Raw genomic sequence first — 26510 nt, 5'->3', positions numbered from 1 at the left:
ATCCTATGAACTCTGAATCTGTGGCACCATTCAAATCAGGAAATGTTTAAAAATGAAAAGCCAAAACCCTAAGCTGCTCGATTTTGTACACAAAACATCTGTGGGACTTGAAGTTTAATAATCATCTTAATCATGGTAACACAAGCAGGCTATTGTTAGCGCTCATCATTACTTTATATAAAGTAGCATATGATTTCAGTAGTTTGTTTTCTTGTTATTTCAGCTGTATGACAAAATAAACACAAAGTCTTCACCACAAATCAGGAATCCTCCAAGTGATGCTGTACAGAGAGCCAAAGAGGTAACGGCTTTAAAACATATTTTTTACTTTGGAAGTTTGATTGTATTTGAAGTGGAACATTTTTTTTTCTTCATTAAGTTACTGGCATGTATTCTGGCTCATAATCTGAATTACTTGTGGAATTCTACCATTGCTTACTTAAGTTACATAACATGTTGCATAAACTTGCAGAATTCCATTATTCCTGTAGGGATTATATATATTATTCAGTTTCATCATTACTGTTACAACAGCAGTCTTAAAAGGAACACTCCTGTTGGGTAAATGCAGTATCTTTCATGTTCAGTTTATATATGACTTAATCACAAAAAGTTTTGCTTTTAATTATCAGCTATTTAAACTGAAACAAGTTTGTCATGGATAGTTCTAAGAAAAGCAGACCTAGAAATATGGCCCATGAAGATAAAAGATTAATAGACACAGATGTTCTTAATTCTTATATCCGACAAATAATATTTGTTTATTTATTGCAAGTAGTTAAAAAAATAGTTGTATTATACATTATCAGTAAAAATAAGTGCAGTTGTTGGGGGTAATGTCATAGGAAAACTTTGTTTATAATGCTGTTAAAATAGAATGAACAGGAAGACTAATAAAACACTGTGTAATAGCTTCAGTCACACTGATAGACACTGCAGAGTTCTATTCCACAAAATTTCCTGGCAATTACTCCTGGGAGGTGCTTCCAGAAGCAAAATAATCTGCTTTTGTTGTCCAAGAAGTTCCATGTGGAAAATAAAAGTGAAAGTATTAGGCTGCAGGCAAGTGCCTCCTGCCTCCTCCTTCCCTGAATAATAATAATCTGAAATACAGCTCAGATTTTATAAAACCTGGAGCTTGGAGGTGGGATACCAGATGGACCACATACACTTGATTTAGTTTGTGGAGAGAAGATTTTATGAGTATTTTTTAATTCTGCTTCAGAACCGATTGTTTTAATAAGTTGAGAACATGTGTGAAAGTAGCAATTGTTGGTTGTGATGTGTGTCACGTATGTTAGAGCTTCATTTCTGTGTCCATATATTTAGCTGTTGGAGAAATACTGTCAACTGAAAAAAAGCGAGCAACTGTTTCCTTCAATTTTTCGCTTTAATCTCTCAGAAAATTGAAGTGAGGTATTTTATTCTCCTAGCAGAGGGGGAAGGGCATATTTTCCTAAACCCTTTCCTGTCAGAAACATTATTTTGCATAATCATTTGGAGATATTCTGACTGACCAGTGAGGATTTTCATTTGTTTGGTTAATGACTTTATTTAAAAGAAAGTTACTATGGGCATTTTTTTTCCTACCTGTTTTGCAGGTATTGGAAGAAATTTCATGTTACCCAGAGAACAATGATGCAAAGGAGCTAAAGCGTATTTTAACACAACCTCATTTCATGGTAAGCAAATGCTGCTCTTGCTGGTTTTTGATGGGTCGGTTGGTTTGTTTGTTTGGGGTTTATTTCGGGTTTTATGTTCTTTATATGAGAAAACTTTGGTAAGTTCTCCCTAAAATCTGCAGGTGGTGAAGATGCATAAAGTACAATATACCTATTAATAAATATTTCTAATCTGCTGGTCTGGCAAAATGGTCTGTCTCTATCACTACTACTGTTGGTCCCTGTTACTGTGCTGAAAACTGTCAGCAGCTGGAGTAATCTAATTACGGAGCAGTTTAACTGCCTTTTTGGGGAGAGCTGTGTTGCACATAGAAGAATTAATCCTTTTGAATATTCATAGGTAGAGCTGGGGTCCTCCTTTTTGTTCCCCAAGCTCTTATTAGGATAAAGGTGTGTGAAGTCATTGCAAAGTAAGTGTATATTTAACATTATTTTACAATAAATCAATAGCTTGTACAGTCTAGTGAATTTGTCTTACCTATCAACTCCTACTGTGTCTGTTTCACAAACTTGATTTGTGGACAGTGTCTTAAATTCACTTGGTTCAAGTGACTGAAGTCCAGTCTTTTGAAACTCCTTAAAGGATTTATTTTGTTTATGCTGTGGATGAAGTTCCTAAGTTCAGAAATAGAAGTGTTTGCTTAAATCTGCTATACACTGTTGTCAGTTTGAAATCATGAATTTGACTTTCCCTAACGTAAGGATTATATGCAGGGGGCTTTGTGGAATTTGCTCACCTGAAAGCTGAATTACTGTAAGTCTGAAGGATAAACCTAATTTCCAGGAAAGAGTGAGCTGAAACCAACCTCATATTCAGGTATAAGATGAACTCTGAATAGCTGCATGTCCCAGTGTGTTCTTTTGATGGTCACTCTAGCTTCGGGTGCATATATTTTAGTACTTCAAATCAGATCAGGAGTATGTTTTTGAAGTGAACCTCCTGATTGTCCCCTTGCAGTGCTTTGGCTTGTATCATGTAAGAGTCTCAGAGCATGCAAACTAGACTCCTTTCAGATAAAATTAAACTCGAGGATGTACACCAGAAGATTGGCCGGCGTAATCCAGCAGTTAATGGGCATTTAGTCCGCAGGGCAAGGTGGAAGCTGGTCAGAAGTGTGATAAAAACTCCTGCAATGCGTTAAGTGTGAACATCGGGTCCTCACTAACCCAATTGTTTTACTTGTCGATCCATTCCTATTTCACTGAACTAATTGCTAATGCAGACATTGGCTTTTTATGTTGTACTCAGCAACATACTGATATGTCATTGCCTGGAGATGATACCTATCCTGAAGTCTGTAACAAACCTGGTTCAATATTTGACAGGAGTGCTTGCCTGAAATAGAAATAAAACAAGGTGGAATGCTACTCAGCCATACTGTAAGAAAGGTTTAAAAAAAAAAAAAAAAAGGGAGAGGGGGAAACAAGAACATTCACTGGTACACAAGTTCTTTATTTGGAATCTGACGGGTTTGTTTCATTTATCTTTTTCTGCCTAGTTACCACACAGCATTGCAAAAACATTAGGCACTGTGGAGAAATGGCATTTTTAAGTATGCTTTCAGAGTAGGCACCAATAAAAATGATTGGCATATAAAAATTTAACCTATCAAATCAAACAACAGAAGTGAGTTGGAAATCTTCTTTTATAGGTATCTCTGTTTCCACCTGATATCCTCATGAATTTAAAACCAGAATTATTTTGCTGCAATGCTATAAAAGGTATTTTTTAATAAGGAGTAAGCCACAATTCCATAACAAGTATTTTTGACAAGGAGTAATTTCAGTAAGTCTGTGTCATCCCAAGCTAAATTGCTAGTTGATGGAGACCCATCCCTTCTCCTCACGTTTCATCCTCTCCCTGGCAGTTGTTCCAACATTCATCTGACACTGCACTTCTGTATTGCACTGTGCCCAACTACTAGAAAACTGCTCCAACAAAACAATGATCAGTTGAGCAAAAAGTATTAGAGACAACCAGAATACTGCCAGAGCCAGAATGAGCATGGGGACAGAAACACGCAGTCTGGGATAGGGAGGAATGGCAGAAACTTGTAAAGCAGCCGTTAAATCAGCACATGTTGCTGTGGAACCTGCCTTTAGGGTGCAGATACCAAAGAGTCTCAGGTGTCAGAGGCCACCTCCTCCTCTCCTATCATTCCCACTCCTGTTCACAGATACACCTTTTATAAGGTTGCAGACCTTGAAAATTATTCTTACATATGTGGCATTCTGCCACTTTCCTTCAGAGCCAAAGCCTTTAAAATAGGTACTCTCTGGAAAGGAAATAATTGTATAAAAGAATATTTAGTCAACCTACACTCAATGTGTTAGCCACATGTTGTAGAGAATAATACTCTGATTAGTAATTTGCTGAGCTTTGAGGCACAGAGGCTGAAGCAATAAGGTGTAACAAGTAGGATCATGTCCATTAACACCTGTATGATAATAGAGTATTTTACTATTATTTATATTATTATCTAATTGGAAGACAGTGGAGTATAGTGTGTTTCATTTACTTAAAGGCAGTCCAGGGGTGTCAAACTCATTTTCGCCAGGGGCCACATCAGCCACGCAGTTGTCTTCAATGGACCGAATGTCATTTTAGGACTGTATCAATGTAACTACCCCTACCTCGATACAATCCTAAAATTACATTCGGCCCATTGAAGGCAACCGCGTGGCTGATGTGGCCCCTGACGAAAATGAGTTTGATATCCCCGGTTTAGACCGTGTGTAGACCTTTATAGAACCAAAGCTATTAAAGTATTCGTTTGTAAGGACTCTTACTGATACTCAGATCTTAGAGTTCAAAGGTTTTTGTTATTTGAGTTTTGTTTTGCCTTTCTGTGTCTTATTGGGTGCAGGAATAAATTATGAATTTAGTCTGTACATGCTTAACATTTTAATTTAAAGAAATGTATGTAAATTTTGCATAAAGATCTCTCAGTAGGTAATTAGTTTAAGAATTCTTTAAAAGATTATCAAGTACCTCATTTGTTGTGTACAAATTTCAAGGAGCCCTTATTCCATTACACAACTTTGACTAGTTTTTCAAATATGCCAGTTTTACCTGTAAAAGGCTCTATTATAGATGTTTAGTATGTGGCAGCAATTGAAATGTTTGCTGTAATAGGAAACTTGGTTCCATATTGAAGTTTTATCCATAATCATGCACCTTCTGTTGTGTTAAGAGGGTTAATTTAGCAGAAGTTAAGCTCCCTTGTGTTCCAGGTTGTCCTCAGTGCTTGCACTGGGGGCTGGGGGCAGCTGAGCTGAACCCCTGAGTGATGCCAAATTACATTAAATGACCTCAAGTTGGCCCTATAAGTCCAATATTGTAAAATATATACATTTTAAGATGACTACATAGTGCTACTACTGTGATTACAAATACAATCTTGAAGTGTAAGTGACCCAGGGAAACATTTGGTTTAACCAAGTGTGCAAATCTTACCCAGAAGCATCCTTTTGGGTGGAGAAGAGCCTGTCAACTGATTCCAGAAGTCTGTTATGCTGTTTCCTTGACTTCTCAGTGATGGTTGCCTTCCCTAACTTTCTCCTGTTGTTAGGGTATTTTATACAATTTTCTACGTTCGGGTGGAGCTTGAGTGACTCTAGTCATACAGACCTTTGATATAGATTGGCGTAAAAACTCTTGCTTCAATTTTTAAGGTAAAAACTTCACCGCACTTGTGCAAGGGAGCATAGGGACATGCTGGAGGCACATACCTTTTGAGATGGAGGTGTGTTTTGTATTATAATGAGCAAAGTTCATCAACAGGACAAATTTTGACACATCTGCTAGCTCGAAACTAGCATTTCAGATGGAATGGAACATTTATCTGTTTTAGTTGACAGCAGCTATAGCATCTGGTTCGTGTACCTGCCTTTACACAGGGCCTGGCCGCGCTATCTCCACACCACTCCGCTCCCCTGTACTCCTTAGTGCCGGCACACTGGGCTCCCCCCATGCACAACCATCCAAGAGTGCAGTCAGGTTGGGGGCAGGAGGGAAGCCATACAGAGCAGATACCTTACCTGCCACACAGCTGCCTTATATGCTGAAGATGTGGATATAACTTTATTCTCAATAAGCGTATCCTCGATATTTTGTTTCAGTAATTTGCCCCCTCAGTAATTATTCCACATCTTCCTACACTGTTCTTTGCAGACAATGATCCTGCAATGTAGTAGAAAGCAGTTGTTTTCACTAAGCTTATCTTCAGCAGGAAAAGGAAAAGAAAAAGAGACAGGGAAAAAAAAACCTAATCATCAAAATTACAGAAATGCATGAAAAAAAGTAAAATCCAATAGCAGTCTTGTTTTCAATATTTAAACTGAGCTTGCTGTACTTTAACATACGGTGTTTCTGAATTGGCTTCAGAAGTCATCTATTATGATTATGAACCTTTACAAATGTTCAAATTACCATATTGTAATCTCCTGTCAGGTGTATATTATTACTAAAAATACAGTAAAAGCAAGGCAAATATTTGATGTGAAAAAAATGTAAGGCCCTGAGTTACATAAGAAATGTAATATTAAAGCATGGAGAGAATAACAGGTATGGGCAGGTGCATTAAGTTAAGTGGCTTGGAGTAGAATGAGCTGAAGGAAGCACAGATCATCCTACTCTGCTGAAGACTGCTTGAGCACAAAACCAAGACCACACACTCCTAGAATGGACGTTTTCTATGTTTTCTGTAACAGCCAAAGCTAAAGCACAATTGCACATGGATGCTCTTGTCTTTGGGACAACTGCAAACAGTTTTCAGACACTAGGATGAGAATTAAGCTAAATCCCTAAACCTCTATAGGAGTATTAACACATAAGTTTACACCAAATTACATCAAATTAAGAATTGCTTTAATTGAAGTGGTTTAATTTACATATATGGTCCAGGTCTGTAATATAAAATGTTGCTTCACTAGTACAGACTAATGAAGAGGAATTGTTGCAAGTTTGAGCTTTGTGATTGACAAAATAAAATAAAAAACAAAATGCAGATACAAGTTAGTATTTAACTAAAAATAGTATTTGTGTAGTTGGGCTTGAAACGCTGGAAGAATAGGTGGGAATGTGTGCACAGCATTGCTAGTTTAGGGAATTCCGTTCCATTGTAACAATGCTGAATTCCCAACTATAGTTAGAAACTGATTTGAGGAAAGGGAACTTAAACTGTTTATGAAGTTATCTTCTATAACATGGTACATTTTAGAAGTACTACCTTGGGAACAAATTTAGGATCCCATTTCTGTCTTTGATTCCACTTCAGAAATGTATCTCGTATGGGTGGGTTTTATCATTTTTTTTTTTAGTTTAAGTTCTGCTTAAACAATTTCATTGAAGACTAAGATGTTGCAGAGTCAGATTTCTCTGCTAAAACAAATTTTAGATGGTCAGTCTCAAGCTTTGCATGGTTGATGGGTTTTGCAAGTTGAGAGCTATGAGCATTTAAATTAAAATTAACAAGAAATTAACTATAATATAGATTGACCTAACTGCAGTGATGGCTGATATCTCTATTATTGTAGAGATATTGGAAGAGCTAGGCTTGTTTTATCAATCCTTATCTGAGAAACTCAGCCACTGGGGTAGAGAGGCAGGATCTATCTCTGGTCCTTGATGAGTTAGTATAAGAATAGAACTATCATGTTCACATATAAATCACATTTAGTTTTTGGACAGAAGCAATCTAGCTACAATAAACTCGTTATTTAGAGTTGAATGCAAGTGTAAAATGGATGTGATACAGGGCTCTTAAAGATATCCTGGAGAACAGTGGAATGTCATACCATAAAAAAGGCTGGTACTATTGAATACTGCTTTGCAAATGTTTACATTTTGTCCAACTTCTATCTCAGAATACTATATTACACTTTTTACAGTTTTACAGGGTTCATGTTTTTGCTGTAGCTTAAGAGTTCTTACACAGCCAGTTCTGCTTATCAAAGATATGTAAATGCATTTAGTCAGTTATGTCTTGTAACATTCTTTGCATGAAGAAACAGGGTAAAACTAATGAAGTAGTATTTGAACAGTTTGTGGATTTAGATTGTCATTTTTATCAGTCATTTTGAACCCAATGTGGTTGTGCTGGGTCTGTTCTCTAGAGGAAAGGGAGAATATGGAAGTGATTATGCTAGTAAACAACAAAAAAGAGTATCTCATTCTTTCAGTCAATACCAATCCACAGTCTGTCTTTATTAGAATGTCATACCACGGGGTGTGAATAACGTTCTGTTTTACTGGGGTAATTATTATAGAAAAGTTTGCTCAGAAAGGTAGCTTCCTAAATCTGTGTCTAGGCACATAAATAAAGATGGCTTAATTCTGACACCTTGCAGGTGTCAAGTAGATGGGGAGAGGGAAGAAGCGTCATTCTCATTGAGGTATCTACAGTAGAAAATCGGGTTTACTCGTGCAGATTTTAAAGGCTAGGTACATGTGTGTGCATTTGCAGTCTGCTGAAGTTTATCATTTAAGGGATCATTTAAGGCCTCCTTTAAGGGAAAAATCCCTATATAGAAAGTGAGGCACAAATATCTCAGATTTCCTTTAATTTCTAAAAAGCTTCAAAAATATTTACAAGGAATGAGTGGCAGGGGCATCAGAGATGATGGAAGTCTGATATTTTGTTGCTGTAATCTCCTCTAGGCCTTACTTCAAACTCATGATGTAGTGGCACATGAAGTTTACAGTGATGAAGCGCTGAGAGTTACACCTCCTCCCACCTCTCCATACTTAAACGGAGATTCTCCAGAAAGCGCCAACGGTGACATGGATATGGAGAATGTAACACGAGTTCGACTGGTGCAGTTCCAGAAGAACACAGATGAACCAATGGTATGGAGGGAACCTCAGTATTTTTCTTGACTCTGTACTGGTAAAGACCAGTATTATAATGATTGTAATGACAGTTGCTGCACTTTGAAGTAGAGTTGCCAGTATAATTGAAATAGTTCAGCAGCCGTTGTAGATACGTATCCTCCTGCATATATACCTAATTTACAATGTGAGCATTCTTACTACTGCTGTACATAAAATCATAGAATCATTTTGGTTGGAAGAGACCTTCAGGATCATCGAGTTCAACCATTAACCTAGCTCAGGCACTAAACCATGTCCCGAAGAACCTCATCTAAATGCCTTTTAAACACCTCCAGGTGTCCACCACTTCCCTGGGCAGCCTGTTCCCATGCCTGACAACCCTTTCCATGAAGAATTTTTTTCTAATATCCAATATAAACCTCCCCTGGTGTGACTTGAGGCCATTTCCTCTTGTCCTATTGCTCATTATCTGGGAGAAGAGACCAACCCCCTCCATGCTACAACCTCCTTTCAGGTAGTTGTAGACAGTGATCAGGTCTCCCCTCAGCCTCCTTTTCTCCAGGCTGAACAGCCCCAGTTCCCTCAGCTGCTCCTCATCAGACTTGTGCTCCAGACCCCTCACCAGCCTCATCACCCTCCTCTGCACTCTCTCCAGCACCTCAGTGTCTTTCTTGCAGTGAGGGGCCCAAAACTGAACACAGGATTCAAGGTGGGGCCTCACCAGTGCCCAGTAAAGTGGCATGATCACTTCCGTAGTCCTGCTGGCCACACTATTCCTGATACAAGCCAGGATGCTGTTGGCCTTTTTGGCCACCTGGGCACACTGCTGGCTCATATTCAGCCGGATGTCAATCAACACTTCCAGGTCCTTTTTCGCTGGGCATCTTTCCAGCCACTCTTCCATGAGCCTGTAGCACTGCCTGAGGTTGTTGTGACCCAAGTGCAGGACCCGGCACTTGGCCTTGTTGAACCTCATACAATTGACTTCAGCCCAACGATCCAGCCGGTCCAGACCCCTCTGTATGGCCATCCTACCCTCCAGCAGATCAACACTCCCACCCAACTTGATGCCATCTGCAAACAGAACTGGCCCCAATACTGAGCCCTGGGGAGCACCACTAGAACTACCACTCGAGCTGGTTTTGTTCAAAAACAACCTTGTAGTAGTTGTAGCAGATTAGGCTTTAAACCAAACCAGACACTTTGTACTTCAATACAAAACTGCGTTTTTAACAAACCAGAATCTTACATGCTCATATATTAAAGTATTGCATCTTCCCTTGTAAATAGTATCTGTTTTCATTGCTCATGTTCAAGTCAGTGGCAAAGTTTTTACTTTAACTTCAAAATGTATACTCTGCCTTCAAGCTTTTAGGAAAAGTGACTGTTCTTAACCACTCAGGAATCACACTGCTTAATGTTTTATTTTAAAAGTAGAAACATTGCTCTTTTCTAGGGAATCACTTTAAAAATGAATGAGCTGAACCATTGCATTGTGGCAAGAATTATGCATGGAGGAATGATTCACCGGCAAGGTAATCATGTGTCATGAATACTTTTGTCTTCACACACATTTATTTAGATCATTTTGTACAAACTGTGCAACACTACATACTCCTTATTCTGATTGCTACAATTGCACAGTAGTGTACCTCTGTATCTGGATAAAGCCCTGTTAACTGCCTTTGTTACCTTCCAGTTGTAGATGTCTGACAGCATTTTGAGATGAGTGCCCACTATGTTTCATTTAGACCTTAATTAGGATAATGGGAGTATGGCTCAGTTAGAGACTGAAATGCCAATAACTTTTGGAGCTATACTTATTTAATACTCTGTTTAAAATAGAAAAATCCTTAGACTAGTTAAAGTACTTTTCCTGGCAAAAATGAAAGAGCTTTGTTCAACCAAAAATCCAAATTTCTGCATGTTTTTTCACACAGTTTTTGAGGATCTTTGTACTTTTGATGTTGAGACTCATTAAAATGATTTTTGAAATAAAAGTATTTCTTGTGCCTAGAACTTGAATCTGTATTTTCAGTTTTCACTACTATAGAAAACTCTGCAAACATGCATCTTTTCTCATCTCCAGTCTACTCCTTTTTGCCATTTTATATGTCCAAATCAGATGTCAAAAAATTGCTGGGCTTTGTCCTGCTTTAAACAGATGAACTTCCCTGCTGAGTTGTTAGCTGCAAGTTTGGATTGCAGCCTCGAAAGGATTACTTCAGTTTTTCCAGTTTTCATCTTTTTGTTTCGGTGAACACAAAAATTTTCATCGTTTCTCAGACCTAAGTTCCTTCTAGCCTACTGTTCTGTTTCAAAGGAACCTAGGAACAGGTAATTAGGATGACAAAACATGAAACAAGGAAAATGTACAGCAATCCTTTTCCTGATATATTCACTTCAAATCCTTGATATGATCAAACTTGTCAAGAAGCAAGAAGGATAAAACCTTACATACAAGCAAAGGTGCAATTCATATAGTCTTCTATATTCCTTCAGAGGACTTTTTTAGGTTTCTAGAAGTTAATTTTAAAAGGAGATTTCTCATAATATTCACAGGAAGATTTTCTTCCAGCTGTCCTTAGGTAGTGGTGATCCTCTGCAGAATATTGTTTCACATGAATGTGTTCCATAATGGGAGTAATAGAACTTTTAAAACCTATTAAAAGTGGGTAAAAAAACCCAACGACACTCATTAAAACTCTGTTCTTTTCTTTTTAATTATACAGTGTCTTTTATTTCTAAAGATTTGGGAAATTAAACCTATTCTGTATGTGCTTCATCTAACTAAGGTAGCTTTTCCGTGCATAAGTTTAGTTCAAAAAAACTATAATTCACTGTTTCTGTAGTATGGGCATTTTTTTTTTTTTTATGTTTATAATTTTGTTAGTGCTCCAGATGCCTCTTAGCCCCACTGCTTCATTCAACATACCTATATTTAGAATATTTTTATTGAATAGAACAACACAAATCTGAGTTGATGGTGATCTCAAGCCCAACGTGACTTTGAATCCTTCTGACAGGGTCTGTGGCTTTTATTTGTTTGGGGTGGGGGGTATGTTGTTGTTTCTTCTGTCTGCTCTTGCTGTATGGAAAACTGCCAGGCAATAACAGCAATGACTAGATAATAGGTCTACTGGGAGGATTACAGGAACTGTATCATTTCAAGTCTAGCAATATTAAATGCAAACTGCAAAATTCCCAATCATGAAATAGTAGCTGCTGCGAAATCTGACTCCTGTCTCTCTGCGAGCTGTATCTAGTCCTGCTGATTATAGTTGTCCTTATTCAAAAGGTGGGGGAGTTGAAGTGGGAACATAGACTTGTAAAGATGATACCTACTTGCACCTTCCAGAGGATTCAGCTCAGTGAAAATGAAACACCAGTTTCAGCTATTAAATCATTTAATTAAATTGTCTTTTTGTTGACTTGTCTGCTTTTTTAGGGTAAGTAAATGAGTTGTATCTTAGATCTCAGGTTTTTAATTGTGTCTTGGCTTTGTGTCTGTGCCTTAACTTAGCACAGTTGTCCATTCACTTTTTACCTGTGTGTTCTGTTTAGACTACTCCTACTGTAAAAATAATTTTCAGGGCATCTGCATATAAACTGAGTTCTCAGCAGCTCTAAATATCTTAACCCATAGTTTTTTTGCTGCTGACTGGTTTTGGGGCATACGTTCTTAAATATTAATAGCTTCTTCAGATGCATTTAAGAAGAGGCCCCAATATAGCATTTAAAAATATTTCCAAAGAAGAGAGAGGACTTATTGGCTGCCTATGTAACCTTACCAGAAAAACAGCAGTTGTACATTGTCTGCGCTACATTTTTAAAGTGACCTATTGTAAAACTCAGATTAGTTTTTAAAATACTGATGCCCCTGATATGATAAAATTTATTCAATTCTAACAAAATGTATGTGATGACTTAGTGAAAATATGTTCAGACATTCACAGCCTTTCACTTTCCAAGCTACAGAATTTTCTTTTGGCTACAAAATGTGTTTCTGAGTAGGGACTCCCAAGAATCTATTCTGTCTTCTACCTACCTAATACGGTAGGACTGCTCATACTCCTGTGCAGAGCAAGAGCGCACACTTCTAAAACTGACTGCCTTCGCTTTGGCTTGCAAAAACAAAAAGGGAAATAATTTACTCAGAAATACATCCCTGCTTTGCTATTACAGATGCGTTATACATCAATAGGTCGTGAATAGCTTGAGTTCTAAATAAATACTGCACTGTCAATAGAAAAGGAACCAAAAGCAACTGAAATTAGGTGGTTAAGCATAGGTATCATGGGAGCAGAAGATTCATGGTGCAGAAGATTCATTATTCAAAGATGTCAAGAATACTCTTTTCCAACAAGAATATTTATAATGAGTAGAAGTTTCTGCAAATAGTCGGTGTCTTCCCTCAGACTGAAAATGTCTTGCTATGGTTTATCAATGCATTCACCCCTCAAAACAGAATGGCCATCTCCTCCTAATGTCCATGCATTGTTCCCAACTTTTATGTATATTGCTCCATTCCAGGCATGAACAGAACAGTATTCACTTCTGTCAAAATAACAGCAATGGGATATGCTCCAGAAGAGGAGATTTTATTTAAGTTCACTATTGAAATGATTTGATATAGGGATATTACTGAGTCTGATTTTCATTCTAATATTTGATCCCATCAGATTTATGTTTTTAGTAATGCCAAAGAATCTTTATACTATTCCGGGGCATATACTCTTCCTGATTCAGTATTATTATTTAATAACAATTCCACTGTCTTCAAAGACAATTTAATTTTGGCATGATACAGTCTACACAGAGCCTAATTTTTTTTAGAATTTTTTTTAAGAATTGTGAGTATTGAATGAGAGAGTCTGCCAAAACTGAACTTTCAGAGTCTTTCACTAGAGATTTGGTCATAATATGCTAGATATTAACTAGATTGATTTGAAATTTAGGTGCAGGACTGTTGCATTCACATTCAGTGAATTATTGATTGTGATAATTTTTCCACCGAAGAGTGGAAGAATTGTGATGAGTCCTTTTTTATAATTTCACTATCAGCAGATCAGCTCCTGTAGAATTGTCTGTAGCATTTAATGTGGCTGAAGGACTTACTCTCACTAAAAGTTTTGGTAAACTTTGGGCTCTCTCCTGTAGCACTGCCAAGTGAGCTTCTGTTTTGCAGTAGAGAACCCAAAGCAAATCGTAGCAAGAGAGGTTTTCAGGATTCTGCTCCTTGGTTCAGTCTGTGCTTGTGTTTAACAGTTTGATTATCATACGTTTTTTCAGCTGAAAGGTTGGGTTGCATGATATTCTTTGGGAAAGCTGATGATTCTGGTTCAGGAAAATAACTTTAAGGATTTTCCAGGATTCTAGTTGATTGACTTTTTTTCAGGTAGTTTTCCATAGATATGTTTTAGTTTAGGAAATGGTTGGCAGTTGCTAGTTTTCCAAGTGAGATTAGTTAAATTAGGTATGGTAATTGTATTAGGTACAGTTTTTAGAAAAGGATATTTGCACAAATTATTTAAATCATACAGCAGAAAGAAATATATGTGAAGTAAATGGTCTTGTCATATTTCATTATTTATGGAAAACTTCTTCTGGCTAATAATAAACCGTGGAAGCTTTTTTGGAGAACTGCTAGAGAATTAGGTGGGTTTGAGCTACTAAAATCAGAAATCATCATCCAAAAAGAGCCTGTTAGGTTGTTTCTAATCCTGAAGATAATTCAGTCACTGCCTCCTCCCTTTTGAGTTGTTCTAGTGTCTTAGAGCCATGTTGTAGCATGCCATTCCCATCACAGCTTCAGCAGGTTAGTTTATGACTTGCCTAAGCTAAGTAGATATTTGTTTCATCGTCTGACATCATAGGTAGTCACACCAACCATTTACATTCAAGCTGAAGTCAAAAGTACATACAAAAATGCATACTCTATGCCAAATCAAAATCAGAGAAATTTAAAAATACAGCAGCCTGACAGATAAAATTAAGACTATACCCAGAAGTCAGACTGCATTAAGTAGGTCATCTGATAAAATACTGCTTGACTATCTCTGCAAACGTTTCCAGCTGACTAGTTGCAGATGACTTTCTTTTTAATGCGTGGGGTTTTGCAGTGTCCTTGTAAGGGACTGATGTGTACCCCAGGTACTTTGTAGGGTGCCTGCGTGTCTCATGCTGGTGTATTGACTACATTCTGCAAGAAAGGTTTGTAATCTTTAGTAGCTAGTACACAGCTACTGAAGTCCTTTTCTGAATCTAGCCAAGAAACTTACTTTAATGTTGCTTCATATTTATGCCTATGTATTAATATTAGTACTGCCTTACAGTTATCTCAATTTGTAAAAGCATGTTTGAGGTGATTGTGTGTTTTGTTACTTCCACAGGTACGCTACATGTAGGGGATGAAATCCGAGAAATAAACGGAATCAGTGTGGCAAATCAAACTGTAGAACAACTACAAAAAATGCTTGTAAGTGTCTGGAATCTTTCTCATGTTCTTTATAAAAGTGCCTGTCTTATTCGAAAAAAACTTTTATGTAATTGCATTGTGACTTCCCCTTTTTCTCCTCTTCCTGATAGTCTATATGTGTGTGTAACACAAAGTAATCCTGTGTTCAGCTGTTAATGCCGCCTACAGGCTCTCCCCTGTTTTTCAGTAGTGACTTTTTTGTACCTTACATCCAGGAATGATAGAAGACACCTCCAGGTGTCATTTTATTTATTTCATTTAGTCACACAGAAAAGGTCGTCGACACCCAACCAATCCTGACAGATTTATGTCTGACAGTCTCATAAATAAACTTGAGTAATGGAGGGTTCCCCAGACCTTCCAGGCAGTTGACTTTAGTGCATAACTCTTCTACATTTTAGAAAGTCTTTTTTTGACGTTTGAGCTTTCTTAGTTGAAATGCAGGTGTTTCTTGTCTCTAATGGACATAACAGAAGAAAATACTGCTTTCCTCCTATTACTCATCCCAAGTTAGTCTATAGTCATGCCCTTATTTTAAATCTTTGGTCTACACCAAGTGTAGTCACTGAGTATGTTATAAGAGAAAAGAAACTTTTCTTGACTATTGGTATAATTGCTACACAGATACAAAGACAATACATCATAGAGCCATTCAGGTTGGAAGTAACCTCAGGAAGTCTCCAGTCCAATCTCCTGCACAAAGCAGGGTCCACACTGAATGCAGCCCAAGTTGCTCAGGGCTTTGTCTGGTTAAGCCTTGAAAATATCCAAGGACAGAGATCTGACAGGACAGATGCCTCTTTGGCCAAAATATTCCAATATTTAATTCTCATCGTAGGGAAAAATGTGTTCCTTGTATGTAGCTGGAACATCCCTGTTTTGAATTTATAACTATTGTGGCTTATCATTATTGATGTTACAAAGGAAAAAAAAAAAAGTATTTTGAGCTCAGACAGTCTGACTTTTTGCAGGAAAATTCTATCTTGGGCCTTGCTAGTAAGTTCCGTTTGATATTCCATAACACTTGCAAATTTTTCTGCATGCAACCCTAACCATGGGATCTAGGATGATATCACTAAGCCTTTTGTTGTGTCCAGAACCATATAGACAAGTTTAAGTGAGTCCTGGCAAATAGCAATTTTTTTGCTCACAATAAGCGAGTTGAAGAGAGAAAGGGGAAGAGCTCCAAAATCATTTGAAGTGATCTGCTTACCTTTCTGCCCAGATCAAGTCCTGCAGTTGTCAGCCATGTAGTGGCACTTGTATTCAAATGGTCATTGAAGAAAATATGGCTGAGCAAATATGTTGCCACGATCTGCTGCTATTCTGCAGTTACTACTTGTTATGAATATTCTTGTACTATAGCAAATGCAAACCAGTAGACCCCATATTTTATTCTGATGAAAGACTATTTCTTACATTTCTGCCTTTAGTACAGTAACATGCAGCTTTCTAGAAACTGTGAATATGCTTTTGCTATTCAACGTGCATGATGAAAGGGAAGAAAATGTTGCTGTAGTAGCAAAGACGCTGTGGATCTCAAGAGTATAGTTCCAAAGAAAAGATTGACATGGAAGAAACCTACACATCTCTGAATCTCCCGCCTTAAAATAGAGCTGTAGGTTCTAGGCAATTGAAAACTGGTCAGGCAAACAAACTAATAATGTATGTTTGTCTTTTAGATTAATGAGAGACGATTTAATTGTTTGTTTATAAGTGAAGTGACAAATGAGCATTTTAGCTTTTCTGAATATTGACTTTAGGAAAACATACTGCCGCTCTCAAACTATGATGCTATCCTTTCAAGCATTAGTGATTTGGAGATTTTATCTTCATTGTCCTTGTCTTTAAAGAAGTACTTCTCTTTTTGCAGAGGGAAATGCGTGGAAGTATTACCTTTAAGATTGTGCCAAGTTATCGCACGCAATCTTCATCCTGTGAGGTAATGAATTTAATGAACCATCCCATTTCTTCCTCAGTCCTGTAACTAACTGCCTGCTGATGGCTGAATGTTACTGCTTTCTGGGAAATTGTTTCTGCCTGTCCTGTTAGATCAAGCACACCAATTTTACAACAAAGATAACGGAACACGAGTAGGTACCACCTACCTACTCAGCCCTGCCTTCATATTCATCTCATCAGCACCTTAACTAACTCTTTACAGCCTACTTAAAAAAAGAAAAAAAATAGGGAAGGGGATCCTCATCTTATGCATTTAGGAAGCCCCTTTAAAAAAATGACAATTTAAACTCATTCTCCAGAAAGTCTGTTAAAGTTCCTAAGCTGAAGAACAATCCTCCTTTGTTAGGCATTAAACATGATTTTACTGCTTTGGGCTGTTAAGGGTTAATTGGATAATCTGTTTCTGTATAACCCTGTTGAGGTAAATTTGTCATGGTTGTCTGTAACAGTTACACGTGGCTCAATATTATGTTTCCATGAAAAAATTGTATTTGTCATTACAGAAGAAAAACGGATTTGGAGTTAGTTCTTGTTGAACTAGAAACTTGGTATTATGTTCTTTGCACAGCAATGTTTAATTCCCTTCTACTCGCAAAGTTATGTTCCGGATTGCAACTGAAGGGAATTAAATTCTAGAAAATGGCTACTTGAGAGATACTGTTCCAATTTAAGCATACAGATGGCATATGCGCTATGTAGCTGATGCCAGTCTTTCTGTGCCACATGCTTAACTGCGCAAACAGTTCCCAAATTAGAATTCCGAGAGTGAAATCACAATCCCTGTTGAAGTCAAGCACCTTATCTTAATTAGAGCTTTGATTTCACCCTAATTGTGTTTGTGTTTCAGCAGATGCTAGAACACACAGAAACTGCTATTGTGATTGTCAGAACAATCTGTTTGCAAGAAGAAAATTACTGCTTTTTGGTTGCCTTCCGTAGTTCTAATAGAAGTCAACAAGAACTAAAAGGTTTTAGAAATAGAAGGTTTGACAAATTTTCAGCTATGAGGCTGATTATCTGAAAAGCTATACGTATGAAAGCAAAAGCTTTTCATGAAATGCAAAGGCTTTAAGAAGAAAACCTCAAACAGAAATTCTAGAGTGTGCAGATAAATTTATGTATTGAGTTCTGTGTTGTTAATAGCAGTGATAAAAAAAAAATACATCTCACTTCCCAATATCAAAATACAGAAAGAAACTATAGACCCGCTAGAAAGATCATTATTTGAAAAAATAATTCAGCATACAGCTTTAAATTAATACTGTTAGGTGTCATTTTAGTAGTAGCAGGTCACCTCTTTTCCTCGGCTTTGTGTCCTTAGGTTCTTTATGACTATTTATTTTATGGAAGAGAGGAAAATGAACTCTTACCTTCCTTTGGAAAAAAACGGCAAAACTAGAAATGTGTGATCAAAGACAGAGCGGGGGGGGAAATAAGCACATCTAATTATCACACTTTGGCATTTAGCATTCATTTAATCAGAGCTGGTTGACCCTGTTCCACCTGCTAAGCCACACTGTGATTTTGGCTAGATTTTCAACTGTTACAAGTGTACAGAAAAAGCCAACATTTTAAAATCATCCTATTAAAGCATCACCAGTCCTTTGGTATGCACAGATCTTTTTTCACATAATTTTTCAGGATTGTGATTCAGATAATGAATCAAATTCTTAACCATTAATAACAACTGAAAGTGAATGCTGAATGACATTACTAAGACACAGAAAGCTTGCTTCTCGTGCTCTCTAGCAGGATAAATTCAGAGATATTGGGTCTTCACTAGTATAATCTTACTAGATAAGTTATTTTTTTGCAATATTTCAGTATAAATTTATGTTTGGTTCCCTTTTTCACTTCAGTCATGGACTGGTGCTCATGCAGTATAGTTTTACCAGAAGAGGAATATAAAACCGAATCCATAACTGGATTTTTTTAGGGGACTTCTACCATGATCACATAATTGGCTTGTAAAACTTCTTGTTAATGTTGAATAAGAAAAACTGTATATTAGTAGAATCAGAGGTGATCTGCCTTTTATATAGTATCTGCCTATATGCCTTTTTATACAAAGGTGAGGTGGTGATTGAGATCTTACTTTTTTAAATAACTGAGATTTACATTTCACTTGCCATATTTTTCTTCTTTTGAAGCCCTTTAAGAGAAGTGTTGTAGTGTTGTTTTCTAAATACTAAGCCACTTTTGTATATTGAGGGAAGTCTTGTCCCTGTGGTATGTAATGGTACTTCAGTGTCACTATGCAGTTTCCCAAATCTCAACTGAATAATTTCAATTTTCTTAGGGATTTGTGGCTTTTCTTATACCCATGCCTTCCATTCAGTTACCAGGCCTTCTATTTCATGGAGTAGACTTTGCTTGAAAACATGCTGCTTATGGATTCCCTTATATAAAAGTCCGATCAGCTGATCTACTGTGAGACGACCCGTTCAGTTATTGGTGTTGCAAATGGTCTGAGTTACTCGAAGATCTGGGTAACACAGTGGCCAGGGTGTTGTGTTTTCTGCTTCAGATAGGCAGGAAATGACAGACTTAAATGAATATGAACTTAAGTAATCATTGCAACACGTTCTTCTCATGGCTGATGACTGCGTATGCTGTTTATACATTTCAGCTTTAAAGCCCACTGAGTATGCATTTTGTTCTGGCTGCATTTACATTCTTTGTACTGTCAGAACACCCCAAGTAAATTTTTCTAGTGTCAGATATGTGAGGGGAAGTACTCAGATAGTAAGGGCAGTACTTTTTTTTAAACAAAAAAAACTTTGGTTTTATAAACATCCTTTATGTTTCAGATTGTCTTCATTAAACACTTAAGTTGTTTCACTAGAAAGAAAAGCCTTTGTATACATAAGATTTTAAAAATCTGGTGGTAATCACCATGTTTTTTCTCTACTACTCTAGTCTTGCTATGTTTCCCTTAGTGCTCAGACTATAAGACTTTTTATAGTCTGAAACCTTATTTACATTTATATCAGAAATGCTGCCAGAAAGGTTCCTTGTGTAAGACTGAAATTGAAATGTATTTTCAGGTTTTTGGAAAGTTTTTTGGGTTTTGGTTTTGGTTTTGGTTTGGTTTGGTTTGGTTTTTTTCCCATCTGGCAACAGTATCATTAATCTAGCTGTTCTTGTCAGTATCTAATTTGATCAGACCGCCTCTATGGTTGACAATAATTGACTTCTCTCATAGGATTGCATCTCAAATGCATTGATTTATCATTCATAATCCACACCTAAGAAGAAAGAATCAACAGAAAACTAGTTTTGCCATTATTTGGAAATAATTGTGATTGTTTCCTCTAAAGCTTCAGCTGTTGTATTTCACCTGAAGAGCAAGGATGCAAAAGATTGCCATTTTGTTATTTGGTGTGGGGCTAGACAAGGTTGGGAGTCTAGATGGTCAAGTTATACTGACATATGCCAATAACACTTCTACACTACTCAGAATTATTGGATCCTCCAAGTGTTTTTTTGCTCTTATCCCAAGGAGAACTAGAGCCTTTTCTGATTTACTGGAGAAACAAACTCACAACCAAAGCAGAAGTTTTGCAGTCCAGTTCAAAGCACTCCTAGCATTCTACAAGGATATCTCTACTCATTGATTTGTCTCATTAGACTGTGCATGATACAGTTTTCTCTTAACTTTTCAGTCTGGTATTTTTAGAAAAAAGACCAGGTCCCTAAGAAATGAAGAATCTAAATGCCTTTGAAATTGTGGCTGAACTGCCTAATTATTTAAAAATTGTACATATGCCTGTTCACTAACTTGATAGATTAGTTTCTTACAGTTAATACTGTAATCACCAATAGCACTGAAAATGTGTATTTGCCTCAGTACGTTATGATGAACATTTGCTTTGAGTAATATGCTGTCTTCTGTTGAGAATTGTTGGAGGAATACAAACCAAAACATTCTCAAACCAAGAAAATTTCCTTCAAAGGGAGAAACCTCCAAGAGAGTCTGGAAATAGCGTCATTCTCCAAGCTACTCTGAACTTGTTTTTTTCCATATTACTTGGGTGCTTGCATCGCTTTCCAAAGCTTTCCCTTGCTAAACCGTCCCTGACTAGCAGGCTGTAACAAACTAGGAGACAAAAAAAAGGAAAGAGGAAAAAAAAGGTTAAATCATTTTTTCACCTCTTTTGAAAGCAAGAAAATGGCAGAAACAGAATTGCAGAGCAAGCAGAAAATCTCTTTATAAAAGGAAGTCACTGCTTTTTTGGAAAACCTATCTCCTAGCTGCTATTTTATAAAGGTGATGCTGATAATTCTGTACACACAAAAAAAGAGAAATGATTCCCTTAGGCTTATTTCTTCTTTTTTTTTTTTTCTTTTTTTTTCTTTTTTTTTTTTTTTTAATAATGAATAGCTTATTTGGTCTCATTTGAACATTTTAAACTTGTTATGCTGGAGTGATTTTGTAAATAGATTTAGAGCGGATTTCCCCCATTCCTCTTACATGTTGCAAATAGTTGTGGGAGCCAAATGAGCATTTCGTTCTTATGCATGTAGCAGAAATATGCAGACCTACATACTTTGAACCACAACGATTTTACAGCCATAGTATTGTCAGTTCTATCCTCGACTGTGTTAAAATCAAAGCAAGCATCTAGATAGCTACATATGGAACTTTCTGAAGTTCTTCATAAGTTTTTTGCACACCAGGAGTACTGGCAGCAAGATGGATAAAGTATTGCCTGTCGTTTTAATTTTTCTTGATGCTTTAAAATAGTGCTATCGCATAATTAGTATAAGTTTGAGAATATTAGTAGAGGACCTTTACTTGATTAATGTTGTGTGAACAGTTTAGCTCCAGTTCTGATTTTTAAGTTGTTCACAAAGGGCATTAGTATTAATAAAATGTGACAGGGATAACTTCGTTTTCTTTGAAAACTGTTTTAGCTCGTTTTTCAGCTATCTTTGATGTTATGCAAAATTACCAGACATTCCTAAATTGACCTTTAGCATGGAATATTATATCCCAAAATTCCTTTGGAGGTAAAAGGGGTTTTTTTCACAATGCATGAGTGAATTATTTTATTTCCTGAAGAGGTGGCTCAGTTATCTGATCTTATGGAATTATGACTATACCGTCAAAATGGCATGTAAAAAAGATTGCTCTGCAAGTGGCTTCCTAGCCTTTGCAAAACCCAGTCAGAAATTCCTGTCATCCTTCCTGTGGAGTTTCCTGGTGTGCAACCCTGCGGCTGCTGTCTCCTCGGTGAAGTGCAGGACCACACTGGTAGGCTGAGTCAAGAGAGGTGGTTTTTTTAAAGTGATACATTTTCATAGAATCATAGAATCATTTTGGTTAGAAGAGACCCTCAGGATCACAGAGTCCAACCATAAGCTGAGGCACTAAACCATGTCCCTAAGAATCTCATCTAAATGCCTTTTAAACACCTCCAGGGACAGTGACTCCACCACTACCCTAGGCAGCCTGTTCCAATGCCCGACAACCCCTTCTGTGACAAAATTTTTCCTAATATCCAATCTAAACCTCCCCTGGTGCAACTTGAGGCCATTTTCTCTCATCTTATCACTTGCTACTTGGGAGAAGAGACCAGCACCCCCCCATGCTACAACAATTTTGTCAAGGTTTAATATTTTTAAGACCATAAGAATGCTGGAGGAGAAAACCTTACTGTGCGGTAAAATGGATGAGGAGGGAGAAGAACATGTCCAACTTATTTCTCAAGTGTTTGCTTCAGTGTCTTTGAGGCACTGCAGAGAGATGCATCCTACAGAGTAGAAACTGACCAATACTGACCTCCACCACACAGCTGAAGAAGAAGATTTAGAAGGATCTTTAAAATTGAATATGTGCCTCATTCTATTCAAAGTATCGTTCAGCGTATAATTTTCAGGTAATTGCCTTTAACAAAAACACCAGTATGACTAATGGCCTTTAGCATTGTGAGCCACGTGAGATCTAAGAGGTCCCAGAAGCTCTTTGATTCCTGTTTGATTGCTAAGGCAATATAGAAATAGTTATTACCAAGGATACATCAAGATGTCAAACCTGAATCTTAAACTACAGAAAAACATTTCAAATTTACAGTTCATAGTGTGGAAACTTTTCACTGATAAAGCAGCTAAGCACATGGTTATAAGACTGTGGATGTAACTGTTCTTTTAAATATATCTGTGTTCCTGTGATAGTGTTGTGTTGTTAATGAACCTTGTGTCTTATTTCAGAGAGATTCCCCCTCTACATCCAGGCAGTCCCCAGCTAATGGTCATAGCAGCACTAACAATTCTGTTTCGGTAAGATTTCCAGTTCCACACAGAGAAAGTGTGAAAGTTTTGTTGGTGCTCATCTGCCATTACTGTTATACTTATTGTGTGGTCAGTGGAAAATTTTGTCCTGCTGATAGAAGCAAGATTATTACATATGTAACTCCCCATTTTCTTTTTTTAAGGATTTCTTCCAACACATTCTTCTCATTAAAAGCCATATAGTGAATTCAATGTTAATAACTGTAACATGACCCTTCAGTCATCCTTAAATCATTGTTAGCGGTTTCCTCAAAACTAAGCAAAGGTTTAAAGTGGAAGATTTATTTCCATCCTGAGCTTTGGAAGCCATGTTTGAAGAAAGGATAACTGTGCAGTTGGTATTTCCAGACATTTTAGCATCTTTTTTTTGAGTTTTGTGTTTTGAGAGACCTCTGGAACTTGTACTGGTTTCCGCTATCTGAGTTAACGAATTGGTGTGCCCTCTGCTGTTGTGGTACGTGCACATACTTTGCGAAATATGAGCCTTGCCTGGATATGAAAAGCAAAAGGAAGTGGCTTTAAACTGCACTACAAACCAAGCTATTATCATCACATCTTTAACACAAAGTACTTCTGTTTTGTATATGTTCAGGTAGAAAGGTGCTGTTGATCTCCTGTTTTTTCTAAAGTATATTCATGTTAAAATTTGTGTTGCTTATCATTTGTCTTTGTTTGGACCAATGTAGTAACTGTACCTGCAAGTTCTTTCAGTAAGAGTGCCATCAATATCATCAGTTCATGGGACTAGTGGGAAAAAAAAAAAAAAAACACAGAGTAACTACTCCTTTAACTATTAAAAAATTACAAATTAGATATTATTTGCCACAAGGTGAAGTGCTTATTAAGTAATGCAATGAAAAATAATTGTGGATGAAAAATTTAAGAAATTTTTGTTTATTAAATTGAATTTGTAACACGATTAGTCAGGACAATTAATTGCATTATACATTTCTAATAATAATTTTTTAGTATTTATGATAGCCATCCTTCTCTTTTAAAAACAAGACTAAGTATTAAGTGGAAAAGGCAGTCACATAAAGAGCCTCTTTCACTTGACCGTGCTTTTGTGTTGAAGATGCTGAATTATTTCTTAAAAAGCACATTCTCTATCTGCTTAAACTTTTGACCTGCTTTCTTCAGCTTGCTGCTAAACAGCCTGGGTTTGATTTTTCTTTAAGAAAAAAGTATTTCTAAACATGGGTCAATGCTTTATACTTTTGTATGACTTACCATTTTAGTGTAATGTAGTATGAATCACTAACAAATGGTGTTGTATACCCTTAAAAAGTAAAATGAAAATTTCTTCTCCTGGGTTGACTTTATTCTGCAGGACTTGCCATCGACAACACAACCAAAAGGACGACAGGTGAATAGATATCCTCCATGGGAATTTTCATAAACTTAGCTGCTAGTGAACATCCTTGCTATCTTTTTCACCCTCATATTCTGTATGTGCTGGACTAAAACATTTAAGCTTGGAAAATTCGTTCCATTTTTTTCATTTTTCTTTTTAACTAACTTGTTTGTGGCTAATTCAAAACAGCATTTTTTTCATGTGTCCATGTGTGTGAGAGTTACAAAGTCACTGTACATTTAACTGGAGATGTTTCAGTTCAGAATGCAGTAATAGACTTACTGTTGTGCAGTGGCCTGTGCAGGTTTTTGTCTTAGAGGAAAACTCAAATTTATATTTTAGCTGTAGTGAAGATTAGTATGACAAGTGCCCAATACTCTGAAGCACTGTACTGACGAAGACGCTAAAGCTTTAGTTGGTCTGTAACTAATTAATGACATTAACAAAGTTCTTCAAAGAAAAACATTGATAGTTTCTATTAGAAGTTTATAAGCCTGAAGATAGCCTCTTACATGTTCAGTCCTGAGGCCCAGATTCAGTAATCTCCCTTAACTTTGTTAGCTTGACAGTAGTACACGTCACCATTGAGCAAAGAAAGATCTTCCCTCTCCAGAGAATTCCAAGAAGGTCCTTAAGGGCACTGCAGAGGATTCTCTGTGATGCCCTTTGCAGTTTTAGGAATTTTTTTTTTTTTTTTTTACTGCAGCCTCCAAATGAACACATACCATCAAATGATCTGTGATTCATCTGCTGTAACTGCTCCACTTATATATATCCCTTCCAGAATCTGCCTCTGAATCTTAACCGTGGACTCAACCTCTTACTCTACCAAGGGTTTTAATAATAACTCTTGCAATTCCATACGAAAGAGTCAATGGACTCCACGATCTGTTGTCTTCGACGGCCTTGTTATACTACTGTTTGGTTAAGTTGACTGGAATATCTGTCACAAGGATGGATTGCTCTCATTTTGTTTCCTGTTTTTAAAGCTTACAGCTCTGCCATTCTTTCAACTTTCCGTTGTCTTCTGAAGTTTCCAGCTGCTTGAATGTAGTCCTGGAAGGGCTCCATGAGAGACCTTCCAAGCTGTTTTGTCAGGTGTTTTCTTCCTGTAAGGTATTTTTCCCAGGAGAAGAGAGCTTGTTGAAGGCAGTTTGCTGAAGGCAATATCAGAGTAATGGTGTTTCCCATACTCACACCATTTATCATTACCTGTTTTTTTCAAGTGTCTTTTGCCATTAAACCACCGTATTTTCTGGTAGCTTGTCATCCTTGAAGACAGTAAGGACTTTGATAACAGATACATTGCTGTCTGTAAGGGAGCCTGTAATGGTCCATGAACAGCCAGTATATCCTGGATAATGGCTCAAACTAGAGCAGAGACTTGACAAGAAGGAAGTTGCTAGATGGTAAAAATACTGCTCACTTTTCTAGACTTCTGTTAGGTAAGGTTGAGGGGAGATAAGGGACTGATTCAATACTGATTACTTTATAGGAAGACAACTACTTAAATAAATGTGGTTGGTTTCTAAATATCCTGTTTTTCAGGTGGCTAAAAGAAATTGGGTTACTTGCCTAAACTCACACACTCAATGCACAACAGGACAAGGGTCAGATTTAGTTTATTAAAATTCGTGTTCTATAGTGGTATTACCATCTGATGCTCTCGCTGTAAACAGATAAAATGCATCAGGTACAAGACAGCAGTGATTAGCCATTTTAAGTTGTTATTCTTATGTTGGGTTCAGATTGGATTACTGAGACACAAAGCAAGGTTTGGTATGTTGTTTTAAATTGCGAAGTCAGAATCTGAATTCTTTCTGTTAATGTTCCTTAGAGAACAGCCTACTCAAATCATTAGTTTTCATTTATACAGATGTAGACTTTTACTGAAAAACCTGTGCA

General features: G+C 37.0%; 1 protein-coding gene across 2 annotated transcripts in view; it reads left to right on the top strand.

The window, feature by feature from the left end:
* The window catches only part of CASK (calcium/calmodulin dependent serine protein kinase), a 217267-nt gene that overhangs the window by 168335 nt on the left and 22422 nt on the right, over positions 1-26510 (top strand). The window contains exons 12-19 of one of the 2 annotated variants that reach the window (XM_065637073.1): positions 224-301; positions 1602-1682; positions 8344-8532; positions 9974-10052; positions 14910-14995; positions 16869-16937; positions 23171-23239; positions 24582-24617. In XM_065637073.1, the coding sequence (XP_065493145.1) occupies positions 224-301; positions 1602-1682; positions 8344-8532; positions 9974-10052; positions 14910-14995; positions 16869-16937; positions 23171-23239; positions 24582-24617 (687 nt within the window). The remainder of the gene's footprint in view (positions 1-223; positions 302-1601; positions 1683-8343; positions 8533-9973; positions 10053-14909; positions 14996-16868; positions 16938-23170; positions 23240-24581; positions 24618-26510) is intronic. The other variant, XM_065637084.1, reaches the window with a different exon arrangement.

The sequence above is a fragment of the Caloenas nicobarica genome, chromosome 1 (genome assembly GCF_036013445.1).
Source record: "Caloenas nicobarica isolate bCalNic1 chromosome 1, bCalNic1.hap1, whole genome shotgun sequence".
Classification (NCBI taxonomy): Eukaryota; Metazoa; Chordata; class Aves; order Columbiformes; family Columbidae; genus Caloenas; species Caloenas nicobarica.
The sequence above is the reverse complement of the archived record's forward strand: the minus strand, read 5'-3'. Positions and strand labels throughout refer to the sequence as shown.